Source organism: Zerene cesonia, chromosome 23 (assembly GCF_012273895.1).
Source record: "Zerene cesonia ecotype Mississippi chromosome 23, Zerene_cesonia_1.1, whole genome shotgun sequence".
Lineage (NCBI taxonomy): Eukaryota > Metazoa > Arthropoda > Insecta > Lepidoptera > Pieridae > Zerene > Zerene cesonia.
In genome coordinates this window covers 194154-221583 of record NC_052124.1, presented here as the reverse complement: position 1 = coordinate 221583, position 27430 = coordinate 194154, and the positions used below count along the sequence as shown (strand labels likewise).

Genomic DNA, 27430 nt, shown 5'->3' with positions numbered 1-27430 from the left:
ATTAGTAGGACTAGTAGGAAATAGAATATTAGGTACCGGTGCTTTCAGGCACAAATAAATACAATATTCAGTAGGTAGGTTCTGTTTACTTTTGTAAACAGCTTACGGTTATACCCAGGTGCAAAAACAAGTAAATGAGTGAATTTCCACAAACTATTATAAAATAAAAGCATGTTAATCAGCTAACCGCAATCTCTATACCTTCACGACTGCATTTATATTCAAGTGCATTTATTACCTACTAGTAACATTTAGTTGCAATATATTAATATATTAATTTTTAATGCGTCTATGTTTCATTTAAATTTAAAATGTTTGTTTCGATCCGTTCTTAACGTCTTAATTTAAGCATTGACCAGTAAGTAACGCGAAATCGCTTGACCTATTTCTGTAAATTTTTTATGTAGGTATATACAGTAGGTCCGTGAAGAGGTTCTGCCGCCGAGGGGGTCGCAGATGTATACTAACCAGCTCCCGTGACAAAATTCAAAGGGGGTGGTTGACAAATCGACTCTGAATCTTTTGAAAGATTTATTTAAGAAAATATTTTACAACAAGTAAAAATTGACAATCAATAAACGATACTTAACAAAACAGACCAAATGGCATACATATGTGTGTTTACTTATCAAAACCAATATTATAAATAGGATATAGTTTTGTTTTTTTGTATGTATGTTTGTAATGTTTTCACGTAAAAACTACCCGATCGATTTAAAAAATCATTTCGCTACTAGAATGAATATGAAGATGAGGAAGAAGCTTACATAGCATTATACATAGTATTATTTCAATAAATAAATAAATAACTAACTATGATTGTAAAATATGACGCCACATTGTACCTACCGTGAGTCGTGACATTGCATCATAACCAGCGGCTATATGTAGGTCTACTAACTTTACAGGTTATTAAATATTAAAGGTACAAAAAACACAAAGAAATAAATTATCAAAATAGTAAGTATAAAAGACGAATTGTATCTACTAAATGAATGAACTATAAAAAAAATTAAACAACACAACACAATATCCATTATGCTAAAATACCATAAAAAATCAAGATCATAGGCGTGACTAAAATTACATGTTTTACATTATAACATTTGGGAAAAAATAGAACAGTGGCAAATATATCAATCCATTTTTTGTGTATCTTCATACATTTAAATTATAAAACTAACAGCAAACAGTTCAGTCCGCGGTTATGAATTAGTGAGTGAACATTGTGTTCAATTATTTTCAAATATAGTTTAGTTCAGTACAATTAAATAAAACTTAGTAAATATCATTGAAATGCAGTACCACCACGTCGTAGCGCTAAGGTAAAATATAAACTATAAAAATAAAAATGAATCCCCAAAAGTGTTGCCAAGCATAAAACTCGAAAACTACTTGACATTTTTTTTTTTTGAAGTTTTTCATAAGGCACAAAGAAGGTTCTTATAAAGAGAATAATCATACCATATTCGAATCCGGGACGGACCGATAGTAAATATTAATAATATATTAGCATTAATAACAATAGAATGCGATTAAACTCATCGTGACAGGCCATGGGTCTTATCTATTTAGTAAAATTTTGCAACGCGATAGTTTTAATAGAAATGTAAACTTCTGATAAAAGAATCAATTTCAGAGCAATTAATCGTAAAAATTAAAAAATATATAAAAGCTAAAGATACGGATACAAAACCCGTCGCATGGATTTATCTACTATTTCACTTTTCAAATATCTTTCTATTTTATATATCTATTTTAAATTGCTCACAAACAATTTCCTATGAGACTCGAACCAATTAGTTGAGACACACAAACTAATCGATTAAAAAAATAAAACAAACGAAAAACTGTCGAAACCAGGTACCTCATTCATCGCAGGCCCGTAACATTATCCTTACCAACCCTTTCTAGTCCTTTCCTTCATTTCTCAATTCTTTCTCTATTCCTTTTAATTTAAAGTCTGCAATCTATTTGTAGAGGATTCTCTGCGAAAGTGCATGAGCGGTGACAGCGCTTATCATGAACTCCATTCCATTGCCAACGATGATATTTAAAAAAATATATATAAAAGAAAATTTTGGAACGTCTGTTGATAAATATATAAGAACACATTTAAACACGTACGCACGTCATCGTCATAAACATCATCATCATCAGTCCATATATGTTCCCACTGCTAGGAGCTACGCGTGCAATGAGGGTTTCAATCCATTCCACATAAATCAAAAAATCAATCTATTTCCTGCATGCTCGTCTGGTCTCAAGCCCCAGACTTATCGATTTACAGTCCGAGATCCTCACCACTGAGCCACCACTGTTTTTAAGTACTGCTGCTGCGTGCGCACGATAGTCCCAAATGGAATTTTCTAGAAGGAAACTTCATGCTTGGTGGGCTTTTACATTGAAAACAATAGACGTGATTAAACTAAATAACAATTGTAACTATAAAAAATTATTTATAGTTACGACTGTTATAAAAAATGGTATAATGAGAATAGACAAATTAATTTGCCTTAATGTTTTCAAAACCAAACAAAAACATTTATTTATTCACTTAGATTCCTTCTAGAAGCACACTTGAAGCGTTATAACAAAGAATTAAATACATAAGTTTATCATTTATCGTTCGAAAAGCAGTTTCTACAGAGGAGCCAACAAGGAACTCTGTAAATGCTGTCTTAAAATCTTGTCAATTTCGAATTTGTTTACTCTTGTTTTCTGATATTTTCTCTATTAGATCAACGATATATTCAATTCTAATACCTTGATATTGATGGACTAAGTCACTCACTACGCATATATCCATTTTTATGTAGATGTAATTTTTTTAAGAAAAATTGAGTTATAACTCTGAAGAACGTAGGTTCCCACAATTTTAGAGTTAGGTACCAAAACAAACATATAGTTTGTTTCGATAGACCTAAAATAAGTAATAATAATAAATCGCGTAAAAAGATTTATATTAAAAGTAGGTATTTACTTCGTGACAGCATATTGCGCAATTTTAGGCCATCTTTAACCTTATAGCATTCGTATATTAGGGATAGAACTTTTATAAATTTTATAATTTGTTTATAGAACAGTTTTGGTTTTAAATGATTTTGGAATAAAGATTTAGACATTTTTATTTTATTTTTACAGTACGATCTAAAGTTACATACATGTGATGAATCTTAAAACTTTTTTTATCTATGTAGACGATTCTGGTTCTTTAAATACCAACAGGTACAACTAACACAACTAAAACTCAAACTTCTTCTTATTACAGTGCCGTCAGTCTCATTCTGTTCTCTACGGGAGCAGGTGGTGATATAATAGATGCCTTGACCGGCTTCGTCCACGACGTATCGGACTCTTTCTCCAGCGAACCTCCAGATACAAAGTTTCTTAATGCAGAATACGACTTCATCATAATTGGTGCAGGCACAGCCGGCTGCGTGCTCGCCAATCGACTGACAGAAGTTAAAAAGTTCAAGGTAATTTTCAAATGTGGGAGTCGAGCACGCTTCAGCACGAATTATGGCAGCTCGCACCGGAGAAGGCACCGAAACAAAGTAAAATTTCAAGCCGATCTTATCTAGGTGTTATGTTGTTGTTCCGATGTTTCGTGGTACAATTGGTGCCGAAGCGTTCTCAACCCCACATTTAAAAGCGGGTAACAGCTAGTTCTCGTTAGAAGATTAGAACTACTAATATTATGAAAGTTTGTATGGATGTTTATTACTCTTTCATGCGAAAACGTATCATAACTGTATGAAATGATACAGATATAGATTATAGTCTGGATTATCACATAGGCTACGTTTTACCTGGGTACTAGTTCATAAAGCTTATCACAACAGTCTGCACAATTATATAGATTGTCTCATATAATGAAATAAATGATCATGAATTACCCAACCAAATTGTATACAGCAAGCGATATAGCAATATCCACATAATTAATACCTAGCCCTTAACCAGAATCTAAAGACACCTACATTACTTGTAATTTTTAAATGTCACCTGCATAAAAAAATGTTTATACTCATGAACCGATTGACCATGAACTTCACATTGCATTTATTATGTCCTCCAGCAGTGCAGTGTCCTTATTTCACAACCTTCGAAAGACCGCTTGTCCTGCAAGCCTCGGTTAAACGAAATAAATAAACAAATATTGTTAACGAGTAGATGTCGTGTTTATAATATTTTTTCGCAGCGCTATTAAAACAAATCTAAAAAATGTGAAACTGGACATCAAGCGTCAAGACAATCAGTCCCTCGTTTCTTCACAAAATTTAAAATAAATTAAATGTATAGTTAGTATATTGTAATAGAACCAATTATATTCATTAACCCTGCTTATTCTTACGTTCATGCCAAAACTGCTCAACTGATTTGGATGAAACGTGGAACAAAAATAGTTCGAAATCGAGAGTAAATATAAAGAGAATAAGAAAAAAGACATAAGAGTTTTTATCCCCGAAATTCCACGGGAAGGCGAACTATGCGGGAGAAAACCAGGTACAAACCAGGTTTCCTTTGAGTGCTCTATTGTTAGAATTAACAAATAATAGCGACCAAGTGCTAGTCAGACTCGGCCATGAAGAGTTCCATAGAAGTAAAGAAATATAAAAAGACTTCTAGTACGTTGTAATTACAGATTCATTATTAAAAAATTGTTCACAGTTTCTGCACAAGGTTTATGATTTTTTTTATATGAGTTGATTGATTGAAGGTACATTGCTGTTTGCGATTTAGAATACATTACATTAAAAAAACTACTAACTAGATATCTTCTCAAGTTTACACGGTAATGTACATCAAATGTTTTAAGTTCTATAATTTTCTTAATTTAAAAGTTACAGTTATATTTTCTGAAAAAAGTGGCTGTGATATACGGTGGACAGACAGACAGACTTCACGAATCCATGTGGGTTCCGTTTAATGCCATTCGGCTCTGGAACCCCAAAAATGTGTAATCAGAATATATTTAGAATATATCAGAAAAACTAGAATATACAGAATACATCAGAATAACTTTGAACACAATATTAAAGTAAGATTAGAATCAGAGACAACAGCACGTTGAGAACTGAATAGTTTTACATTTACGATTTTGCCGTGATTCACGATTTGTAAATGTTCACATACGTATCGTTTTTTTTCTGCAATTATACCTTCTTATATTTAAAACAAATAAATAGGAATAAAAATCATTTATTGAACAAATTACATATCACATACAAGATGCTATATAGCTTTCGCTTCGCTTTTTATTAATTTAATTTTCCTAATCGGTCCCGAACTTTGCTAGCTTTTTATAGATCCATGGCACAGTGATATTTTTATAGGTCATGTGCAAATAAATATAACCGACTTCAAAAAATAACCTCCTCCGGTTATTAATGCGATTCTAAATTTTTGGCTTTGTTACCTCAGCACTTTCGAGTGGGTGGACCGATTTTGATGATTGTTTTTTTCATTAGAAAGCCTCGTTTAGTATCTAATTAAATTGTAGTTCTGACCACCAGTTTATTTTTATGTTTAGTTAGTCATTTCGATAAATATTCAAAATAATTTACTATAGGTATTGCTGATCGAGGCTGGAGGGCCGGAGCTCTCGTTTATGGACATCCCATTGCTTGCGACCCTGCTGCAGCTCACGGAAGCAAACTGGAACTATCGCACTGAACCGCAGGTAAATATTATAAGTAATTGACCGCCTTCCATATTACCAATACGACTAATATAGATTAAGTAAGCTTTAGTTCCATGGACATCATTCAAGCGCGTTCAATAAACAAATATAGCCTACTCGCTGCGCCCCGCGGTTTCACCCGCGTATGTCCGTATCCCGTAGGAATATCGGGATAAAAAGTCACCTATATGTTATTCCCCTTGTCCAGCTGTCTACGTACCAAATTTCATTGCAATCGGTTCAGCAGTTTTTGCGTGAAAGAGCAACTAACACACACACATCCTTACAAACTTTCGCATTTATAATATTAGTAGGATTAGTATAAATACGAAAAATCTTTCATGCGATATTCTTCATATATAAAAATATGATAATATGATGACTCTATTCAGACCTAACCACAATATACAATTATACGCGACCAAACAAGCTGATTCCGATCTAATCACAAGAACAATCTTTCATTTTATACAATAATGTGAAGATACTTTTAACAGATTATATCAACTAACTCCATTAAAACATACACAGGCTATAAAAACAATACTTTGATAAAACGTATGTTGTAATAAAATACCTATTAAATAAACCTAATCCCACATATATCATAATTTTGGTATACGTTGTGCAATCAAGAAACAACACGAGAGAAACAGTTATCGTAGATTCAAGTACAAAGAGATAATCTTGAATTGCTATAGAAAAATAAAAAAACATCCTACAAACAGCCAGTAAATACACGTGATTGGCGCTGATATTAAAGCATTGAAAAATTAATTAAAAAGTTGATAAATATAAACAATTGACAATAACTATTAAGTAGCCATAAATTAAATTGACCGACCCGCGAAGGTGCAAAAGAAACGAAATTTACTTAATACTAATTTATTGTAATAAAAGAATTACATTTTAAATTATATCTAACTTATTTAACTACGTCCCTCCGGTTCAATGTTGGAACCAAGAGTGTCCCTCGTCTTCGGCGGAGCAGCGTCGCGGTCGTGGTGATTGCCGTCATACTCTCTGGAATCGCAGGTGTGCGCGATGTCGCAATCGTTACTTGGTACGAGTCCTTACTGGGTGGCCTTATGCATCTTCTTATAATTAATGCGTGTTATATGTACATAACACATAAATAAACATAAAAACCAGCAAAGAGTATAGAGCTGAACGAAGACAAAACAGGACGTTTACATGTAAATAACGCAAATCTAGCATTAATCGAAATAAAATGGATCTCACACACACATACAAGTCACACCAACACACTCATAAAATGCTGTTATAATTTATATCTTGATAAAGTATAACTGTTTTGTTTTCAATATAAATTGTTTATTTATTTTTATATTTGTTTATTTATAACGATTAATAATATTTAGTATCATTTTCATTATCAATGCGAAAGTAACTGTCTGTTTGTCCGTTGAATGGGATTATTACGGATATACCTGGACTACGCGGAAGAATAGTTAGTAACTAATAGATCAGACGAAAAAAAAAACTTAACTTAGCGATTAGGCCGCCTAACTGCTTCTATATTTCCTTCGACTACGCAGGCGGAAAGCTAGTGTAATATCATTCAACATACATATAATCTGTTGAATATATCAAAAACAAAAATGTTATATCCAGTAATCACGCTTTGTGTAATGGTTGTGTAGAATTAAATGCCCTACCAAAATACGTCATAAGACTACGATATTTTCCTATACATTATTTTTTCTTGAAATCACGAATGGAGTTGACTAAATAATATAAATAAATATACATTTAAAATTCTCGTGTCATAATCTCAGTGAGCACATTTCTCCGAAACGGCTGGACCGATTTTTATGAATTTTTGCTTTGTGAGAATTAGCCAATATCTGTTATATCCCCAAAAGACCAGTGTAAGACAGAACGGCGTTTGAAAAGTCAGCTAGCTTCAAAGTACTTATACATATATATCCGGTACGAACACAAAAAATATAATTATATAATTCATTTACCTGTGTGCTGTTTTCATAACAACCGATATAGTTTTTTGAATTAATTAACGCGTTTCCTCATAAACAGATGGACCTTCTGTCTAATTGTATGCCATTGACCTTCAACATCTCAAGCCTCTAGTGCAACTTGTGTCAATATTTTATATTTTATTTTATAAATCTTTATACGCATTTTATATATAAATTAATGCAAATACTTCCTTGTGTGTATTAAAACAAACTAAAACTAATAATAACTAAAATTAAATCTATACCAATGTTATTAAGCTGGACAGTTTGTTTGTTTGATTCTTTGGTTGATCGCGCTAATCTCACGAAGGCTTTAGGCGGGGCTGTCTTTTATATATGGACTTCGCAAGTACGACCGAAAGCAGTGGTGGCTCAGTGGTGGGAACCTCGGACTTCAAAATAAATTGATTTTTCAATTGGAAACGCGTGTCCCTGATATGCAACAACCTATTCGATCCTAGAACTCCTTCCTATTTAAAAAAGAGATCTGTGTTCATGGGTTTATACCCCTACCCTACCCATCATAGGAATTTAATCTGCCCTCCTCTCTATGTATTCGAATTATCAGAGATTACGCCAGTTTTTATATCAACTGGTGTGTGCGATTTTAATTAACACATAGGCGATACATCAAAACCACTTTCTTGGCTTACCAATTAGCATCATATTACTAAATTTGAATGGTTACATAATGATACTCTTTGAACAATACCGCATTAAACAAAATTCTAGAAAAAGGGAAAATACTGCCACGAGTCTCACAGATTCTTTTATTCTCAGGGAAAAAGAGATGTTCAAGCAGAAGTTCTGCTACAAATAAAAAATACATTTTGATGTAATTATCCTACTAATATTATAAATGCGAAAATTTGTTAGGATGTGTGTGTTTGTTGCTCTTTCACGCAAGAACCATCGAACCGATTCCAATGAAATTTGATACGTAGATAGCTGAAAAACTGGAATAACATATAGGCAACTTTTTATCTCGATATTCCTACGGGATACGGACTTACGCGGGTGAGACCGCGGGGCGCAGCTAGTATTACATATAGTTATAATCACACAAATATTAATCATTATTCTTGTCACACTATCAGTAACGAAAATCGAAGTCACATCCCATTTGTAAAACATTCAGGGTCACCAACCACTTAACACCGCCGCGAATTAAGTGCAAAAGAAAAGTTCAAAGCATGACAAGCGGTTTATTAATCACCTATTACGATAAGCATTTTACAAAACATTTTATGAATTATATTGTGTACATGAGATTATTACTATTTCTTTTTCAATCTGTAATTTTCAATTTTTAAATGATGTTCTATTAACGTAAATTATACTATGTAATAACTTTCTGTACGATCAAAATAGAAAAATTCTAGTCTAGTCTCTTCTACGAATAATCCATATTACATCGTATTCACAAATATTCACGAATATCTATCTCTATAAAACTCAAAATCCTAATGCTTCTAGCATTAAAGTTAGTTTAGTTCGCCTATTATTAATTTTGATTACCTTACTAAGAAATTTTTCGATGGTATAAGCACAATCTTATACTAATGTAAATATTGCACAAACAAATTTATTTAATTTAATATCATTTTTACTCTCACTTACCAGTACACTTCTAGGTATACCAATTAGTTAGGGTAAGGACTTGTGAATAAGAAAACTCATATACTTCTTCTATTTTAAAACCCAAAGAAAACATTCTGATACTTTTACATCCCGAAGTCCAATTTGATCCTCTAACATCGTTTAAACAATATTTGCTACGTTACAACGTAAGGAGCGAGAAATTTCTTTAAGTTACAATAAAAAATGTAGCACTGCCAACATCCTTCATTCATTAAAAAGAGAACATAATATATTGCATAATATTCAATTGTTTTAATTGCATTAAAAAATAAAAACGTACCATAATTTTTTTTTTTAAGAATAGATCATATGGCGGGAAACTTAAACACTTCCTTTCGCCTTCACCACGGCAGAATCTATTTATTTATTCTTTTTTTTTCTTATCTTTTTTTAAATGAACTTACTTTCGTTTTTGTAATCGAATATTTTTTTACTGATATCCTTTCAATAAATAAAATAACATACGAATTATTTTTCTGAATTATATATAACAATACATAACGTTTCCAAACCGGAAACGTTTTTAACCAAACTCACCATTTAATAAAGGTTAGTTGTTGAAATTTATAACTTTGCACACAAAGGTTGTTAAACTCATTGGTTTTATTTTAATCTTATATCTGTCTTTCAATATGTGAATATACCATCATATTTTAACAACTAATTAAATTATTGTTATTAATTAATACAAATGTTTTTTTATTGTGCAATAACGACTAGGTATGTTTTTAAACAGTTTATTTAAAACTCCTCTATATACATATGTATCGAGAACGGCTCGACCAAATTAGCTATTTGTTAAAATTTTTTGAGGAGAGAAGAAACGTATTATTCTTACGGAGAGAAGAAACATAACGCGAGCGCAACCGGGGCGAACCGCTAGTAAAATAATAAAAATAAAACGCTATTTAAAAATATAACTATCCTTTTAAAATAATGCTAATTTCTATGGAATTGCAAAAGAAATGCAACAGTCCATATAAGACCTCAAAAACCAAATAGATAGGTATGTCACTTGCCCCGGCCTTGCGAATGCTGTCTTTCATTAACTGGGATAAAGTACACGTGTGCATGTTAATGTTATTACATTCTAATTATTTATATGATATTCAAATCTATTCAGCATTTTTAAAGATCACGCATAGAACCTTGATATTAATACAACTGCGTGTGTTTGAGTTCATCTATACCAATAACATAAAGAATGTCTGTAATCGATCCAGTTATCCCTGATATGGCCTCAATTCACAGGATCTTTGAGTTCTATGTAGGATATACACGTACCACGGGCGAAGCCAGAGCGAACAGACAGAGCGTTGTTCTTGTATATAAACTACAAGACTGCGTCACAAGTCGCGCCAAACATACGAAACTCGAGAAAGGAAAAATACAAGTATCAATATATTATCAAATACTATAGCCATGATCCAGTGCATTAGGATTCAGGACGTGCCGCCGCTCAAGGCAACCTTAGGGTCAGGACTCAGCAGCGACATCTCGATTTCCATTAGAATTCCGCTTGAGTACCTTATTATATCGAGGAAAAGTCAAACAAATACAATCGTAATAGCAATCATTCTATTAGCTAAGCGTATTTAAATCAAATTAGGTAATCTATAACGGTTTCATTCTTCTTATAAATACGTGTTATATTATGACGAATCGTTCCATATATATCCAGTATGGTATTGGCGGATAATCTATATCCTATATAATATATTTAAATATCGAGGCCAACGCGTGTAGTAAATAAAGTAAAAAAGTTTAAAATTAAGAAAAAACAGCTCACATTAGCAATTTCAATAGATACTTAAAAAATATTTTTAAACTTCTAACCCAATATTTTATCGCAAATATGTATCATATCACGTAAAGCTTGTAAGTTATACTTATTTAAGCATATTTTTTATTCGAAATTGATCTTTTGAATTTCTTCAATGCATATATAACATATTTGATAATCAGTAGGTTATTACAGTATTATCCGTTCTCACTCAAGTCTGTTTATTTCGGATATCAAACTCTCTCTCGTTCTTCTCTTCTGTCTGTCTCTTCTAGCCAATGGGCTAAGAAGAGACCGACAGAGAGCACTATTTTTGCATTAATAAAGTTAGTACGGATAGCGATCTCTCACGTACATATCTAGACACTAGCTGCGCCCCGCGGTTTCACCCGCGTAAGTCCGTATCCTGTAGGAAAATCGGGATAAAAAGTTCCTATATGTTATTCCAGTTATTCAGCTGTCTACATACCAAATTTCATTGCAATCGGTTCAGTAGTTTTTGTGTGAAAGAACAACAAACACACACACACATCCTTACAAACTTTCGCATTAATAATATTAGTAGGATTACAAATTCACAACTTCTTTATAATATTGGTATAGATTATATGTACAAACTTGCTGCTTCCCACTTACGCCTCGGTCAAACGAATATAAAGAACGCCTATACTATCCGGTAAAAATGGGCGGCTATATACATATATACTATCCTTTAAATGGCAAAGAAGTGTTAGTTTAAATCTACTAATAACTTGTTGACTTTGTTCGATGCATACAACAATATCGATTTTTCTACTAATTGACTAGATATATACGCGAAAATACAAGTTAGATTTAAACCAGGAGATAAAGAAATTGTAGGTACTTAGCGAACAATACACGAGAGATGCCATCACGGCTACCACAGCGCCGTGACCCGATCCTCGTTGTAAATCACAAAGATTTACCTCATGATACACTTAACGATTACATTATACAAGATAACGCTTTGCAAAATACTATTTTATTGTAGTCCCTTAAAACGAAACATCGATATCCGAAACATGCTAATATATTTCATTATTTATATTCATCTGTTTTAGAACTCCGAACCAAACACGAGATTCCAATAAAAGTCATTGGACTTTTATTGGGAATCGTGTATTTACACGTGTGCACATTCATTGCATCAAAAACAATATTATATACCATCGGGATGCAATAATGAACCATATTAATCTTTGATTAAATATATTTTCAGCTATCTATACAAAAAAATACAGAGCCTTGTGATTTGTGAATCTATAAAATTACGATAGAGAAAAACAATGCTTTATATTCATTCAATCTGTTTATATATGATAAAACAGTAATCCATTTTTTTGATTTTTTCGTCAAGAGAAATACTTGACGTGATATACGCTTCTTAAATCTTAAAACTGTCTTACTGCCTATATATACTTCAAAAATACACAATTTTGAAGACGACGCGACCAAGGCCGCGTTCGCCGCGGGTGAAATGCTAGTAATATAAAAGTTCATAAGGGGTCAAGAAATATTAAATAGAATAATTTATTTAACACAGAATGATTAAAAAGATGCATATGTGGGTGCAAAAAAAAGAATATATTTTACGGTGGTACAGAACCTTTCGTGTCCATTGTCTAAGAACAAAATAAATACACGTGAATTTAAAAATAACGATTTTCACCAGAAATCCTGCAAATTGTCACAACTAGACCAAACTTAAATGGAACCACTACGAGGCACCAACTTTTAAATAAAAATAAAAAATTATAATAAAGATCCGTCAACCCAGTTATAAGTCGAACACATAAAGTAGTCGAAAGACAAACTACTCCTTTTAGTAGTCATTCTTTAAAGAAATATTATGGTATCTATAAATAATAGTGAAGAATAATGTTAAGTATTACCGACGTCATAATCTTTTACGAAGGTACTTGGCACTACCAAATAATGAAGTTTTAGTAATCAATCATCAAAAGCAAAACATTTTAACAAAACAAAATGAAAAAGAGGGGTTTATTTGAAGATCGATTTTATTTGCGTGCTTTTTATCTGTATACTGTTCTTCTTAAGTGATTAACTGTTTTGTCCTAACAATAAAAATGGCGCTCATTGTCATTTTTTACATACCAAAACCCGCCATCAGGATTTATTAGCCGTAAACATTAGGAAAAGACGATGAATATGAATAAATGCTGAAATAATCCGAAACCCGCTATTAAATCCTTATAAACTACGTTTTGCGTTACATTTACAATTCTTATTTGCTGTTTTTGTAATTTTTTCTTTCTTTATGGCAGAGCAAAGGGACAGAGTTCCGGTCTGACTCTTCAAATAGTCTTCAAAATAATATAAATAACAGCATACAAATAGCTATTAATTAGCTACCATTTACGAACATTACTGTAAGTATAAAAGTTGGGCGTCTTAGTCAATAGGAAAGCTACTCACCAAAAACAAGTAAATAGTTAATAAATTTGTTAGTAATAAATGATGAATAGTGTACCACGGATCCTGTTCTATATGCTGTAGCATGCTACTGTGTTTCATTGGGTGAGTGGGGGAACTGGAAGAGCAAATCCTCCTGACCCTTCCCAGTTCACTCCTTTATTCTTCCCATCGCCTACCCCATAAGAACGGACGCATTAACTTTATGGAACGCTCTGCTCTAATGTATATGGGCAGTGGTAATCGCACGAATCAAACACCAATAATAAAATACAATTCTCCAACCCAGTGTTCAACTTTCAGTATTATATCTAATATATTTATTAAATTTAAATAAAAAATAAATATATTGTCTAGCCGTGTCTTGTGCGTATTAAAATTATCTCATTATGTCATAAAATATTGAATATTCTTCAGAGAGGATCATGCTTTAAATGGACGATAGAAGACGATATAGTTTAACTTTTAATTAACCCGATTTTGATTTTGGTTTTTATTAAAAATATCTAAATCTAATACATAATTTAATAAAAACATTGAGTCCAGTGAAAAGGACAATTTTAATTCTATACTTTTTTTTATGCCACAGCAGACAACTAAGCCAAACTTACATACTGAATATGTGTAGGTAGGTATTAATAAATTGTTAAATTCTGAACACAATGGATACGATTTTTTGCTGCAAAATATTCTTATGAGATTATTATTAACGAAATAAACAAATTCATTATACAATATCTTCTGTGACCTTGATCTATGCTAATAGAGCATTTACCTGCAATTCGTTTTACTTACTTACAATAATGGTTTACAAAAATAAATACTTATGTCATTGCTAATTAATATTAAACTATTCAAGGCACGTGGAGCTTATTTCGAAAAGTAATTCAATGCTAGATTTTTTTTTTTTATTGACCTTAAGTCTTAAGTACGTTAAAACTGAATTTGTGTGACGAGCACTCTTTGCCACGAATTGGGCCAGCTCGCACGGGGGAAGGTACCAAACCCCAACAGAAGACCGGCGGAAAACAGTAACGAATGATGCGTTTCGGAAGGTGAGTGGGGGAGCCAACGGCCCGTTTTCTTTTCCACACCTTTTCCAGTCCAATCCTTCTTTCTCTTATGTAATATTAACATATCATTGATAATTTACAACGTACGCAAGCCATTGATAAATTAAATATAATAATAGGTTGTGGTGTGTCGTCATAATTAAGAAGCTCAGAGCTTTGCTACGGCTATGTTTATTTAAATGAATCACAATAATGTCATTAATGGAAATCACAAAACGTCACATTAGCATATGACGTCAATGCGTGAGATTTTCAGTAAATTCGTCAAGCAATGGGGATACCTAATTTTTATGTCATAGCGAGCTACTAAGCTGGTGGTTCGCTTGATGGTAAGCGAACACCACCGCCCATGAACATTCGCAGAGGCCTTTCCGAATGCGCTGCCCGCTTCTAAGGAGTAAAGGAATGGACTGGGAAGGGTGAGGAAAAGGAAACGGACCTCCTTTTCATTTGAAGTCGAATTAACATCAAATGATAAACAGTAACCAAACCATCTCTGTACAATAAATATATTTTTCAAGGGAGTTAATTTGCTATGCAATAATATGTATGTTTTATAGACCCCAATAGTTAGCATTTTTTGTTTTTCTGTTTGTATTTGCATCAATCGCGTAAAACCACTGTGCCGATTTTAATAAACCTTTATATGACGATAGACCAATATTCGGTTATCCGAAGCTTATGCTTATAGGCTACATTTTATAAAAAAACTAGCTGACTCGGCAAACGCTGTTCTGCCTTACTCTTAACCTTTAGGGGTATGAAAAATAGATGTTGTCCGATTCTCACAAATAGGCAATATGCACACAAAATTTCATAAGAATCGGTCCAGCCGTTTCGGAGGAGTTTGGCAACGAAAACTGTGACACGAGAATTTTATATATTAGACTAGCTGCGCCCCGCGGTTTCACCCGCGTAAGTCCGTATCCCGTAGGAATATCGGGATAAAAAATAGATGTTGGCCGATTCTCAGACCTACCCAATATGCTTACCAAATTTCAGAGGAATCGGTCAAGCCGTTTCGGAGGAGTATGGCAACGAAAACTGTGACACGAGAATTTTATATATATAGAAGATATATTTTAGTGGCCGCTATCACATTATCATGTAAAACGGGGGTTGAAACAATAAATTCATGAACATAAAAAATGGGGTAAGGTGGATAGGTTTTAAAAATGTGTCTTAAAAAAAAGGTTTCTTTATATACGTGTGAATCCAAAGTCATACGACCTGATGATGACCGAAAACCCACGAAGAACAACATCAACTCGAACGAAAACGCCCGCGTTATTCTAGCTATATACATAAACGATAAGAACTCTTTGAATAAATTGAATCTTCATCATAATCAATACATCAAATAATACAGATTAAAAAAAGATTTTTGTTTATCTAGCTTTATATTACTATTATTCTTATATTTATTTATAATATATATATAGCCGCAATCCGGCTGTGTAGGATGATCAAGCAAATTTTAAATGCAAATATAAATTTAATTCTATGTAACGCCAAAATCATTTGGTTACAATACTACGAAATTGGGAATAGGTTATTCTCACTGAGTAATCTTAAATAAATACGGATGATATAATATGATCTATTGAGTCTTGTCAAATATGTATTTGGCAAATGATTGCAGTTTGATATTTGACGTTTAATATTACTCATAGATGATATGACCTAGACAACCTTTTTAAAATTGTCGGATTAAATCTAATATATAAAATTCCCGTGTCACAATTTTAGTTACCAAACTCCTCCGAAACGGCTGGACCGATTCTTATGAATTTCTGTGTGCATATTGGGTATGTCTCAGAATCGGCCAACATCTATTTATTATACCCCTAAATGATAAGAGTAAGGCAGAACAGCGTTTGCCGGGTCAGCTAGTATTCATATACATTTAGAATTATTAAATTTTTAGGATAACATTATATTTCATTAATCAAGGCTCTTTCATTTGATAGCCATATTAAAGAAGTTGTGAAAAATATTTGAACGATTATTTATCATCAATTATAGCACAGAAGCACCGCAGAGAACTAGATTTAATTTGAAAAAAAAAAACCGCATCGACATTGTTCTTTCCGTTTCCGATGCAACAGACAGACACACAGAAACAGATACCAACATCAGACTTATAACAGGTCTTTTATGCATCAAGGGTTAAAATAGTAGTAAATACTGCAATACTTCGAATTGACAATCATTATAAATCAATTTAAGGTATATATTCTTCATATATCCTATTCATGCTCCATTGCTTTCTACCTCTTTTTTCTTTCGAAATTATGAAGATAAAAGGATCAATATAGCAATAAATATCAATCGAAGATATTATTAAAAAGACAAGGAAATTAACAATTGAAACAAACGATGAGCCAAGAGGGCAGCTCCTTTTCCGCTATAATGTGCAAGAATAAGGAAGGAATTAACTGGCTAGTGATATTTTATACGGACGATCACATAAAGGTTGTGAGCGGAAGTTAAATGACAAAAGAAAGCGTACAATTCCTACTATATAAGTTCCAATTGTTTACTATATTTTATATAGCAAAATGCGGCGTAATAGTAAAGAAACAACGTTCCGGTGACTTTAATTTTAATGAACTTATAATAGACTGGTAACTAAGTCAATCTTAGGCATATGAAACGGAAAGAGTAGAAGAAATTCAATTTCTAAGGCCGGATAAAGGGTGAGACGCTATTTCGATACTCACTCGTGATCATTTTTGACGTGACAACGTCTTAAATTAGGTTGCGGCTCGGAGTCACTCATGAAAAAGTGTAACGCCCGGTAACGTTACGATGAGTCATCAAACTGTGATCGGTCCGCCGCGCGCGCAGCTCTAGAGAATTAGGCGCATTGAATCGGCGCGTGCTTGTGTCTCTGTCTCTGTCTTTTTAGTAAACAAAATATATTTTCTATAGTTAAAATTTGTGCAATTCTTATTTTCATTCAATTCCTTGTTCATATTGTGCAATTTAATAATATTCATATCAATAAATATTCTACCGAGAAAAACACGTTGTCACGTAAAATCTTCGCCCGTAAAATCGACTTTACAGGCAACCATTTTTTTTTTCATTTTTTTTCATTTCTCATTTTATAAAGCTCTAGCGACCCGCCTCGGCTTCGCTCGGGTGCAATGCTCATACTAAATAGACTACAGAAAACTGTGAACGTTGTATATAAAATAAACTACCGCCCCGGCCGGCCAGTACCGCCGCAAGCGCTACGTCCCGCAATTTTAAATATGTAATATCTTCGAAAATATTAACTGAAAACGAGTGCTGTAAGGGACCATATAGATCTATATTAAATGAACAATGTATTTAAGCTATTTAATTGGATAAGAAATTATGCTGTTAAATTATCCATTATTTGTCGTAAAAAATAAATGTCAAAAAATGGGATATCCATAAGAGATAGACATATAAAATCGCTGAGTTTTCTGTAGACCTTTCAATGTGTACAAATAATTTAATACTTAATTTTGATAAATCTCGTAGGGTTCAGCCTCGTATTCAATATAAGCGGAAAAAAAATAGATAATTAACACATAACATTAGAAACCTCAAAAATAACAGTATTTCTCTACTATTTAATGGATGTTATCATACATACAAACCTTCCTCTTGAATCACTCTATCTATTACAAAAAACCGCATCAAAATCCGTTGCGTTGATTTAAGCATACCAAGGGACATACGGAGAGAGAAATCGGCTTTGTTTTATTCTAAGTAGTGATTCAATGCTATAAAACTAAAAATTAAATTGAACTTAAAAATTTGATTTTTAAGTCAAGTAAAATTATGTAAAAATATGTACCCAAAATCTGCATACTTTATACCATATATAAAACTACTATTTACTAATCTCAATAGCCTATCAACCTTGAGAATTTGTTAACCTTGCTAGTAAGAGTCACCAAACATCGACGCATAGTGTTTCCCACTATAAACAAAAATAGAGTATTAATTGTGAACATCCGAAATTTATAGATTTCATAATGTGTTAAGTTACTCATTCATCTACATATACCGTCAGAATATACGTGTCCAACTGACATGAAACTCCGATCAATGTAACATCCGTGTATGGACCACATAACATTATGCAAAGTTTATTATCATTAATATTGACCTCACCAATTATAGGAGGCCGGTTGCAAGGGCATGGAAGACGGACGTTGCCACTGGCCCAGAGGAAAAGTCGTTGGAGGATCATCCGTCCTGCACTCCATGATTTATACGAGAGGGAATAGAAAAGATTACGACGGCTGGGCAGCCGCAGGCAATCCAGGTATATTACTTGTATATAAATAAGATTCATCATCATCTTTATTCATATAGACCCGTATTCATTGCAAACATTTAATTTTAATCAACATGTTAAGCTGTTGCTGTCAATGTGTTGTGAGCAACATCGTGTTTTTCGGAGTTGAGCTCGAGAAGTTAACGGCAACGTTGTTGATCAACTGTTGTCCAATAAATGTTTACCATGTATACGAAGGATTAATATAAGACTAGACGCTCGTTCCGGCTCCGCTCGGATATCAAGATGCCTGTTTTATCCCTATGGAGCATTTAATCGGGATAAAAATCCTATCACCCATGTCAGCTCCATACCCAGTCTATATACCAAATTTCACCAAAATCCGTTAAGTAGTTTCAGCTTGTTTGGCGGACAAAATTCCAAACAAACAAACTTTCACATTTATAATATTAGTATGATTCTAATATATACATTTAATTGAAATATCTATAAAACAGTGTTAATATCATCATAAAAGTATATATTTTATGTAGTTTTAAACATTTTCGGAGGCAAAAAAAATAAAAAAAGTGATACGCTGGTAAAAATTCATTAGGTTATTCATAGTACAAAAGAACTAGTTCTCTTTTTATATTCATTATAAGAAAAACTTAACACGAATTTTCTTCTCTTATTTTTTACAGGATGGGAGTACGATAGTGTGATGAAATATTTTAAGAAACTGGAAAATATGCAAATTCCTCATCTCGCTAAAAATACAAAATATCATTCTACTAAAGGTCCAATGACAATTCAATATCCTAGGTACAGAACACCTATCGCGGATGCATTTGTACAAGCTGGAACAGAAACTGGTGGAAAGACTGTCGATTATAACGGTGAAACACAAATCGGATACTCCATGATTCAATTCACTTTAAAAAATGGCTCAAGAGTCAGTGCAAGTAAAGGTTATTTGCACCCAATAAAAAAACGCAAGAACTTTCATTTAGTGAAATTTGCAATGGTGACTAAAATCCTTATCGACAAATGGACCAAAAAGGCTTTAGGTGTCGAATTTGAAAGAGCTGGAGCAAAACACATCATCAAAGCACGAAGAGAAGTTATTTTGTCCGCTGGAGCTATAAACTCTCCACAACTTTTGATGATAAGTGGCATTGGTCCAAAAGAACATTTGATGGAAAAAAATATAACTACAATCAGGAATTTACCAGTTGGATATAATCTTCAGGATCATTGGGCGTCAGGCGGGATCACTTTTGTCATCAACACAACCGATTCTATACGGGGTGAGAGAGCTCTAAACCCGGAGAGTGTTTTGGAATACTACACCACCCACTCTGGTCCATTATCTGCGCCAACTGGAACGGAAGCCCTTGCGTTTATCGACACAAAAGATCCCGACAACAAGGACGATGGACAACCAGATTTGGAGCTATTATTTACTGCTGGATCGACGGTGTCTTCTGTATACTATCAAAAGGCTTTTATGATAGATAGCAAATTAAATGATATTGTTTATAAGCCTATAGCTGATAGGGACACGTGGATGGTATTACCAATGATCCTACTTCCAAAATCTAGAGGACGAATCATGTTACAAGACAAAGATCCTTATGTTAAACCATTGATTTATGCCAACTATTTTTCGGATGGTGGACATGATGCAAATGTGGTTTTGAAAGGAATAAGAAAGATAATTCAGCTATCACGTACCAAAGCCTTGCAGAGGTTTAATAGCACGTTACACGACATACCCTTACCGCCTTGCGCTCATCACAAATTCGATTCCGATGCATATTGGCTATGTGCAATGAAAACGTTGACACTTACCATATATCATCACTGTTGTACAAATAAAATGGGCCCGGAGACGGATCCGAGCGCAGTAGTGGACTCGCGTTTAAGAGTTCATGGTATAGATAAGCTGAGAGTCGTGGACGCTAGCGTCATGCCGAATATACCAGCTGCACATACAAATGCTCCAACGTTAATGTTAGCTGAGAAAGCGGCAGATATGATCAAAGAAGACTGGGGTATACCAGTATAGTAAATATGTTACATTATATGAAACCAAAACCTTTACATCACTAAATAGCCATCAGTCATGACATATGACACAGATCATCTCGAACGATTGAGTCTAAACATTTAAGAAATATTGAAATTCAAGTAATGTGAACTTTCAATTGTAGATAAACTTAAGTTATTGAAATAAATTATTTTACTTTCATAAAATATCCATATTTATTTCCCATTTAAGTATTATTAATTCTGAGGTAATCATTCATAATGTTTTCATTCATTCATCGTTTTGTGTTCATACGCTACAACTTCGACTAGAGGATAGCATAGAGTCATATTAATTTCATAATATAGAATTCATATGGTTTAAAAAATTAAAAAAATATAAAGACATGATATATCTTTCAGAATAATTGCCTGCTATAGAAAAAATAGAATAATAAATACTGGCAATCATAAATACATGTATCTGATAATTTATATCGAGTACCAAATTGCGAAAATAAATATTAGTTTTTGTAAACAACAACTCACCTCTTAAACTGCTATTGTTCTATAAAAATAATTACAATAACAATGACGCAGGCGACCATATTAAAGTGTGCATTCGGTATAAGATTAAAAAAGACAAAAGAAAATTTCTAGAAACAATATACGCTGCTTTTAAGAATAAACAAGTAAATCATATTATAATTATGTTGATTACAGCAATTTTAAAACAGTTCATGTCAAGTTCGTAGAATATCTTTATTGGGTGTAAAACATCATTTATAATTATGGTGTTCACAATTATGTAATTTTGCTATCGCAAAGTCTTATTTCAGTTGTAAAAACTACACGTACTTACAAACTACAAGAGTGAGTAATAACGTATACAAGTCCTATATAAAAGCATAAAAGATAGGATATGAAAGCATACTTAAGACTTAACTCGTTCAACTTGAAGAATTTCGCAACAACCCGCCGCATGTCCATATAGAAATTCCTTGAAATCATCATATTATCAGGGAAAAAGCGTCGAGTAATGGAAAACCCAGGCGTGATCTGTAGCTATAAAGAGATAGGTAATATGCACGCATGAGAAAATTGCGAAGTCTCACTAGTTATTGTAATCAATAATAGGAAACATGATACATGGGGAGCCGCTGGATTCAGGCCGCTGGTGATCGGTCGTTTTGGAAATCTCTGGGGGAGGGCTATATCCAACAGTGGACGTCACAAACGGCTGCAAGAACGATACAAAGATTCCTTAATTAATTGAACTCGTTTTGTATTCGCTCATTTCATCGCATCATAATTCTTGACTTGCATACAATATAAAGGAAAAGAATTATCATAAAGTATAAGATGTCATAAACAAACAGTTTATAAACAAAGTCAATCGCATAAGGAAAAATACATTAAGAGAATACGGAGTAACTATTTACCAGCAATTATTTAAAAATTTACGTACTTTTATTATAATTCTGAACTCCTTTCAATCATAATTTTAATATGTAAAACATTTTACGTTTACATATTAAAATAATCCTAAATCACAATATTTTAAGATACTAAATTTTTAAATGTACATAAAATATGAAATAAATTACGCATTTGGACAATTTATTATACGTACAAAATGCCCGTCAGATTAAAGGTTATTTTCGAAGAAATGCATTACAGAGTTCAAATCGGTAACACATGCAAACGTGTTTTGAATTACTGATCATATTTATATTGGTACCCCGGCCCAGCTTCAAATTATAAGCAAGTTCTGTTAATAAAGCTGAAGATTTGGATTGAGAAAACAATGAATCTCTAAACCTCTTCAAAAAACGAAAGTGACTATCAATTGTGGTACAAGACACGACAATGTATAGTGGTTGGAATTAATTAAAAATACATTATATTACCCCCACCCTTATACAATATATTACGACACATTATAATAAATACATTATATTACGATCTAAACAAGAATTTATGATAAATACACTGAAGTGTGTGCAATAAAAAATGTGATACAGTACGTTATGATAATCGACTAAATTAATATAACGAGGAAGTGCATTAAAGTCTTATTTAGAACGCATAGCGTAATTTAGATAAAATATTAGATCCAATCATGAATGGCTATACAATTTTACAATCTACCTAATAAACCTATACATAAACACGTTATATAAATTCACTATTCAACTATTATTAAATAAAATAATAGGACACTGCACTTAAAAATTCCTATACTCAACATTGGCTTCAAACGGGCTCAGATAGGAAAGATAGAAAAGACATAAATGCTTTTAAACGCATTCAATATTTTAATTGTTTATTCAATAGTTATATAAATACAAACATATATAAGACAATAACACTCATAGCTTATTAATAATAATTAGACGATCGTCCCGTCTCCGCTCGGAAAACAAGATTCCTGTTTTATCCCAAGGCAGCATTTAATCGGGATAAAAAATATCCTATCGCCCAAGTTAGCTCATACCCTGTCTGTATACGAAATTTCATCAAAATCCTGCCAATAGTATAAGCGTGATTGACGGACAAACAAACAAACATTCACATTTATAATATGTTATAGTCTAAATTTCCGTAAATGAAGGAACCATCCATAAATCTCATCCTGTCTTAAAATTTATATCCTAAGCTTAGGCCGCACTAAAGCCCCACCGTCGCGGGTTTGTTTCCGCCAGTGGTTTTAATACCGAGGTTTGCTTCAAAATACTCGGAGGGTTCGCACCAAAATTTGTAGTTCATAAAACTTACCTACATTGGCGGCATTCGGTTTTTTCACCGCAGCGTGTGCATCGGGAGCGGTTGTGCAGTTTGGCGGTTGCGGGGAAAAACCGAAGTGTGAACACAGATCCTACTAATTTTATAAATGCGAATATAATAAATGCGAAAGTTTGTAAGGATGTGTGTGCGTTTGTTGCTCTTTCACGCAAAAACTACGGAACCGATTGCAATGAAAATTGGTACGTAGATAGCTGAACAACTGGAATAACATATAGGCAACTTTTTATCCCGATATTTCTACGGGATACGGAGTTACGCGGGTGAAACCGCGGGGTGCAGCTAGATAATTTGTTCAGGTATTTTAAAAAAGTAACATTATGAATTTATCCGCTGCAGATTTATTTCACACCATCTCGACACTTGGTTTCCGTTAAGGAAAAAGGCAAACACTTCAGCTAAATTAGTAGTTGTAAATAAACTTTTAAAAAACTTTACTGTCTGAGTTTGAGTTGAAACTCAAAAGATTATTAATTTATTATTTCATATTTTACAGTACCTACACTCTATAAATATATGACTAACATCTAGGTAAAAACAAATAATAGTTTTAAAATCATATTCTTTCCTTTTAATCTTATTACAATTGTGAGAAATAATTGTTGTTTTGTGCAATTATAATATTATAAAGGTAGTAGAATAATTTATTGCATACTCGTATACATTATGTATTAATTTAACCACAAATTAAAATATCGAAGACGTAAATAACTCATCTTACCCACATTTTATAACCAACGCCATACCTGGAAAACAAATGCATTTATTAGAAAAGAAATATGATGCAATATTATAAAATATTTTCAATTACAACCGAATCTATTCTCCCAATTCAATAATAATATATATTTGACTTTTTATTTAGTACTAACCGTCCGCCCCGGCTTCGCCCGTGGTACATATATAGCCTATAGCCTTCCTTAATAAATGGGCTGTCTAACACTGAAAGAATTTTTCAAATGGGACCAGTAATTCCTGAGATTAGTGCGTTCAAACAAACAAACTCTTCCGCTGTATAGTACAGCATCGTTGGTTATTACTATATCGAATTACTTCCGACTAAAACCCCACTGTGTTTGATGCGACAGGTATCGCTATAGTAAATGGGCCAGGGTTATTGGTTAGCATCCATCCGCGACCCCCATAGGTCCCCATAGCTTCATATCGCTTACCAACAGGCGACCCACCAGCTTCAGTGCCGACTATGACATAAAAAAATACAATCAGGTTGAATCAGGAGGTTTTTCGGAAATAATAAAAAAATATTGACCTTATATTGGAATCGTTTTTAATCGTAAAAGAAAAAGTGTTTAGAGGTATTATTGTTTTTTTTTATTGTAAGTAATTTATAACATTGTGTTTTCAACACTATCAAATTAGCATATATCCCAAACCCAAATATGCATTTTTCTTTTCTTTTTTAATTGTTGTGGATCGTTTACTTTAAGGCATTAAAAACACGCTTTTAGGTTATGTAGTCCTCTTAAGAAAAACAAGATACAGTTAATAATTTATTGAACGCTCTCGTGAGCTTCGTAAGCTAAAATAAATACATAATGAATAAAATGCTCGCCTGCCATTTAAATAGATTATGTTACTTTTAACATGTCTTATCAGTTGTCTTTTATTTCTAGATTCTGGAAATGATATTCACGTAGAAACCAACTGCTTAAATATCAACGGAAATTTTGCATTTCGTGAGTACATTGAGCTAAACCTCTAGCCCTACAGGAACATTTTTATGGTCATCTTACCATATACGTATACGATACGTAACTAGCTTCCCACCCGCGGCTTCGCCTGCTTAATCAGGGAAAAAAATTGACAGGTCGGGTCATGTAAAATCAGTAAACACTTAGCATAAATAAGTTATTATAACAACATTATCTACTTGAAACTGTGTTTCGTACTGTGTGGTTTATGACGGAACGGGATTCCCAAAAAAAAAACTAAAGATTTAATTATGACGCTAGCTTTATACTCATTTGAAATAAAAATCAATATACGCATAAATAACAGAACACTCAAGAAATTCATTTAACAAACATTAAATTTATCTGTCTACATTCAAATATTTCGATAAAACCAACTGCGCCGGTTTTTAATATATATAATACCTGAAATGCCGCTAAAATATAGAATATAGAATATAGCGCTTAAACATGTCAAATACTTCTCTTTAGAATTCATTTGAAATTAATAAATATATTTCATTATACAATGTTATTTGATCATAATAAAATTGATTAAAATTAAAATGATTATAAATCTAAACTAAAAACGACCAAACAAAGAACGTATTTAAATTCACATATTTATTAATATTACATTATATTTAATGTAGTGTTAATGTATTATAACTATTATTTGTTGTAAGAATAAAGTTTAATTTTTAGATAAATTATACATATCGTATCATTCATACATAATAGCTTAAAGATATTTTGAATAGTTCTTCAAAATATTAATTAAGGAATTTTTAAATGACAAAAATTTAATAGGTTCTATTAAAATGACAGTTGTCTTCTCTCATTACTTCTCTCCGTGACACCGATAGATGTTTGAGGAAAAGTGCTTTACCATAATAATACAAGAAAACTTACAATTGATTAAAGTAAACCAACATGTCTCTCCTATGTCCTATCTAGAGCGCAATAGCTATTCATCAATTTAATTGAAACAGATAGTTTAAGAAAACGAATCAACCACGGAGAACCGGACATTAATTGGAATTCCCTATTCTCTTTTACGAAACAAACGACGTCATAATATTTCAACACATAAATTATAAACTAGCATTGCCCTCGCGGGCTTACCTGCGTGGTCAAAGGAAATTCCCATCGGGATAAGTTGTTTCTCCACGATAAAAAATATCACTCTATACTCTATAGCCCCCTCACTCTCTAGACACAAACATCATAAAATCGCTCGATCGCGCCGCGAAAGGAAGACAAACAAACACACTTTCGCATATGGATGATGATAAATCCTAAAGAATTTAACCCTTAAATACAAACAAAAAATTAACAAATCAGAACAACGCTACCCATTAGTGAAAACAGTATGAAAATCGGTTGTACAGTTTTTGAGTAAATCGGTAATATGACAGACGCCGCGGAAGTCTGTATTAGTTTCATAATATGTAGTAGCAAATTTATTGACGATTAATACAAACGCGTCTAAAATTGTATGGATGAGTCACTCGCAGATAATATTGACAACTAATGGTACCTATTTTTATATAGCAATTTATTATTTTTATTCATTCATAAAAGTATCGCACAATATATATATTAGTATGAATTCTGGCTAAATTTAAGGTTTACGGTTGAAATATTTAGTGCACAGGTCATAAATTCAATAATCATACGGTCACAGCGTTCGTATCAAATAACATAACATAAATACGTAATATACGTGGGTAGTGACAGTGTCGCCCGGGCAAAAACGGCAGGTTTGAATCTCAACTCATTAATGAATTTTCTGTTCGTTTTTTTTTTCACTATATAAACATAAAAAATTATAACATATATACTACTTATACTCAGTCGTAATTTTACGGAGACAAGTTGAACTTCATTGCTTGATACAATTTTAATGAAACTTGTACTATGCAGAGAAGTGACAAACTATTTATTACTTAATGAAAACTAAGTTATATTGTGAAGTAATTATAATAATCGCAGCATAGTATAA

At 32.7% G+C, this 27430-nt stretch overlaps 2 protein-coding genes across 2 annotated transcripts in view; one reads left to right on the top strand and one right to left on the bottom strand.

Annotated features, from left to right (window-relative positions):
- LOC119836266 (flotillin-2) overlaps positions 1–27430 on the bottom strand; it is a 198514-nt gene that overhangs the window by 127586 nt on the left and 43498 nt on the right. The gene's annotated exons all lie outside the window — the stretch shown is intronic.
- On the top strand, positions 1198–21138 carry LOC119836263 (glucose dehydrogenase [FAD, quinone]-like). The gene is made up of 5 exons (XM_038361546.1): positions 1198–1325; positions 3272–3479; positions 5576–5686; positions 18802–18946; positions 19603–21138. The coding sequence occupies exons 1-5, from the start codon at positions 1297–1299 to the stop codon at positions 20967–20969; spliced, it is 1860 nt and encodes a 619-aa protein (XP_038217474.1). The 5' UTR covers positions 1198–1296; the 3' UTR covers positions 20970–21138.

Coding starts and splice junctions, on each gene's coding strand:
- LOC119836263 (XM_038361546.1), top strand. CDS start 1,297: ATGCAGTACCACCACGTCGTAGCGCTAAG. Junction 3,480..5,575: donor CAGAAGTTAAAAAGTTCAAG/GTAATTTTCAAA, acceptor AATTTACTATAG/GTATTGCTGATCGAGGCTGG. Junction 5,687..18,801: donor ACTATCGCACTGAACCGCAG/GTAAATATTATA, acceptor CACCAATTATAG/GAGGCCGGTTGCAAGGGCAT.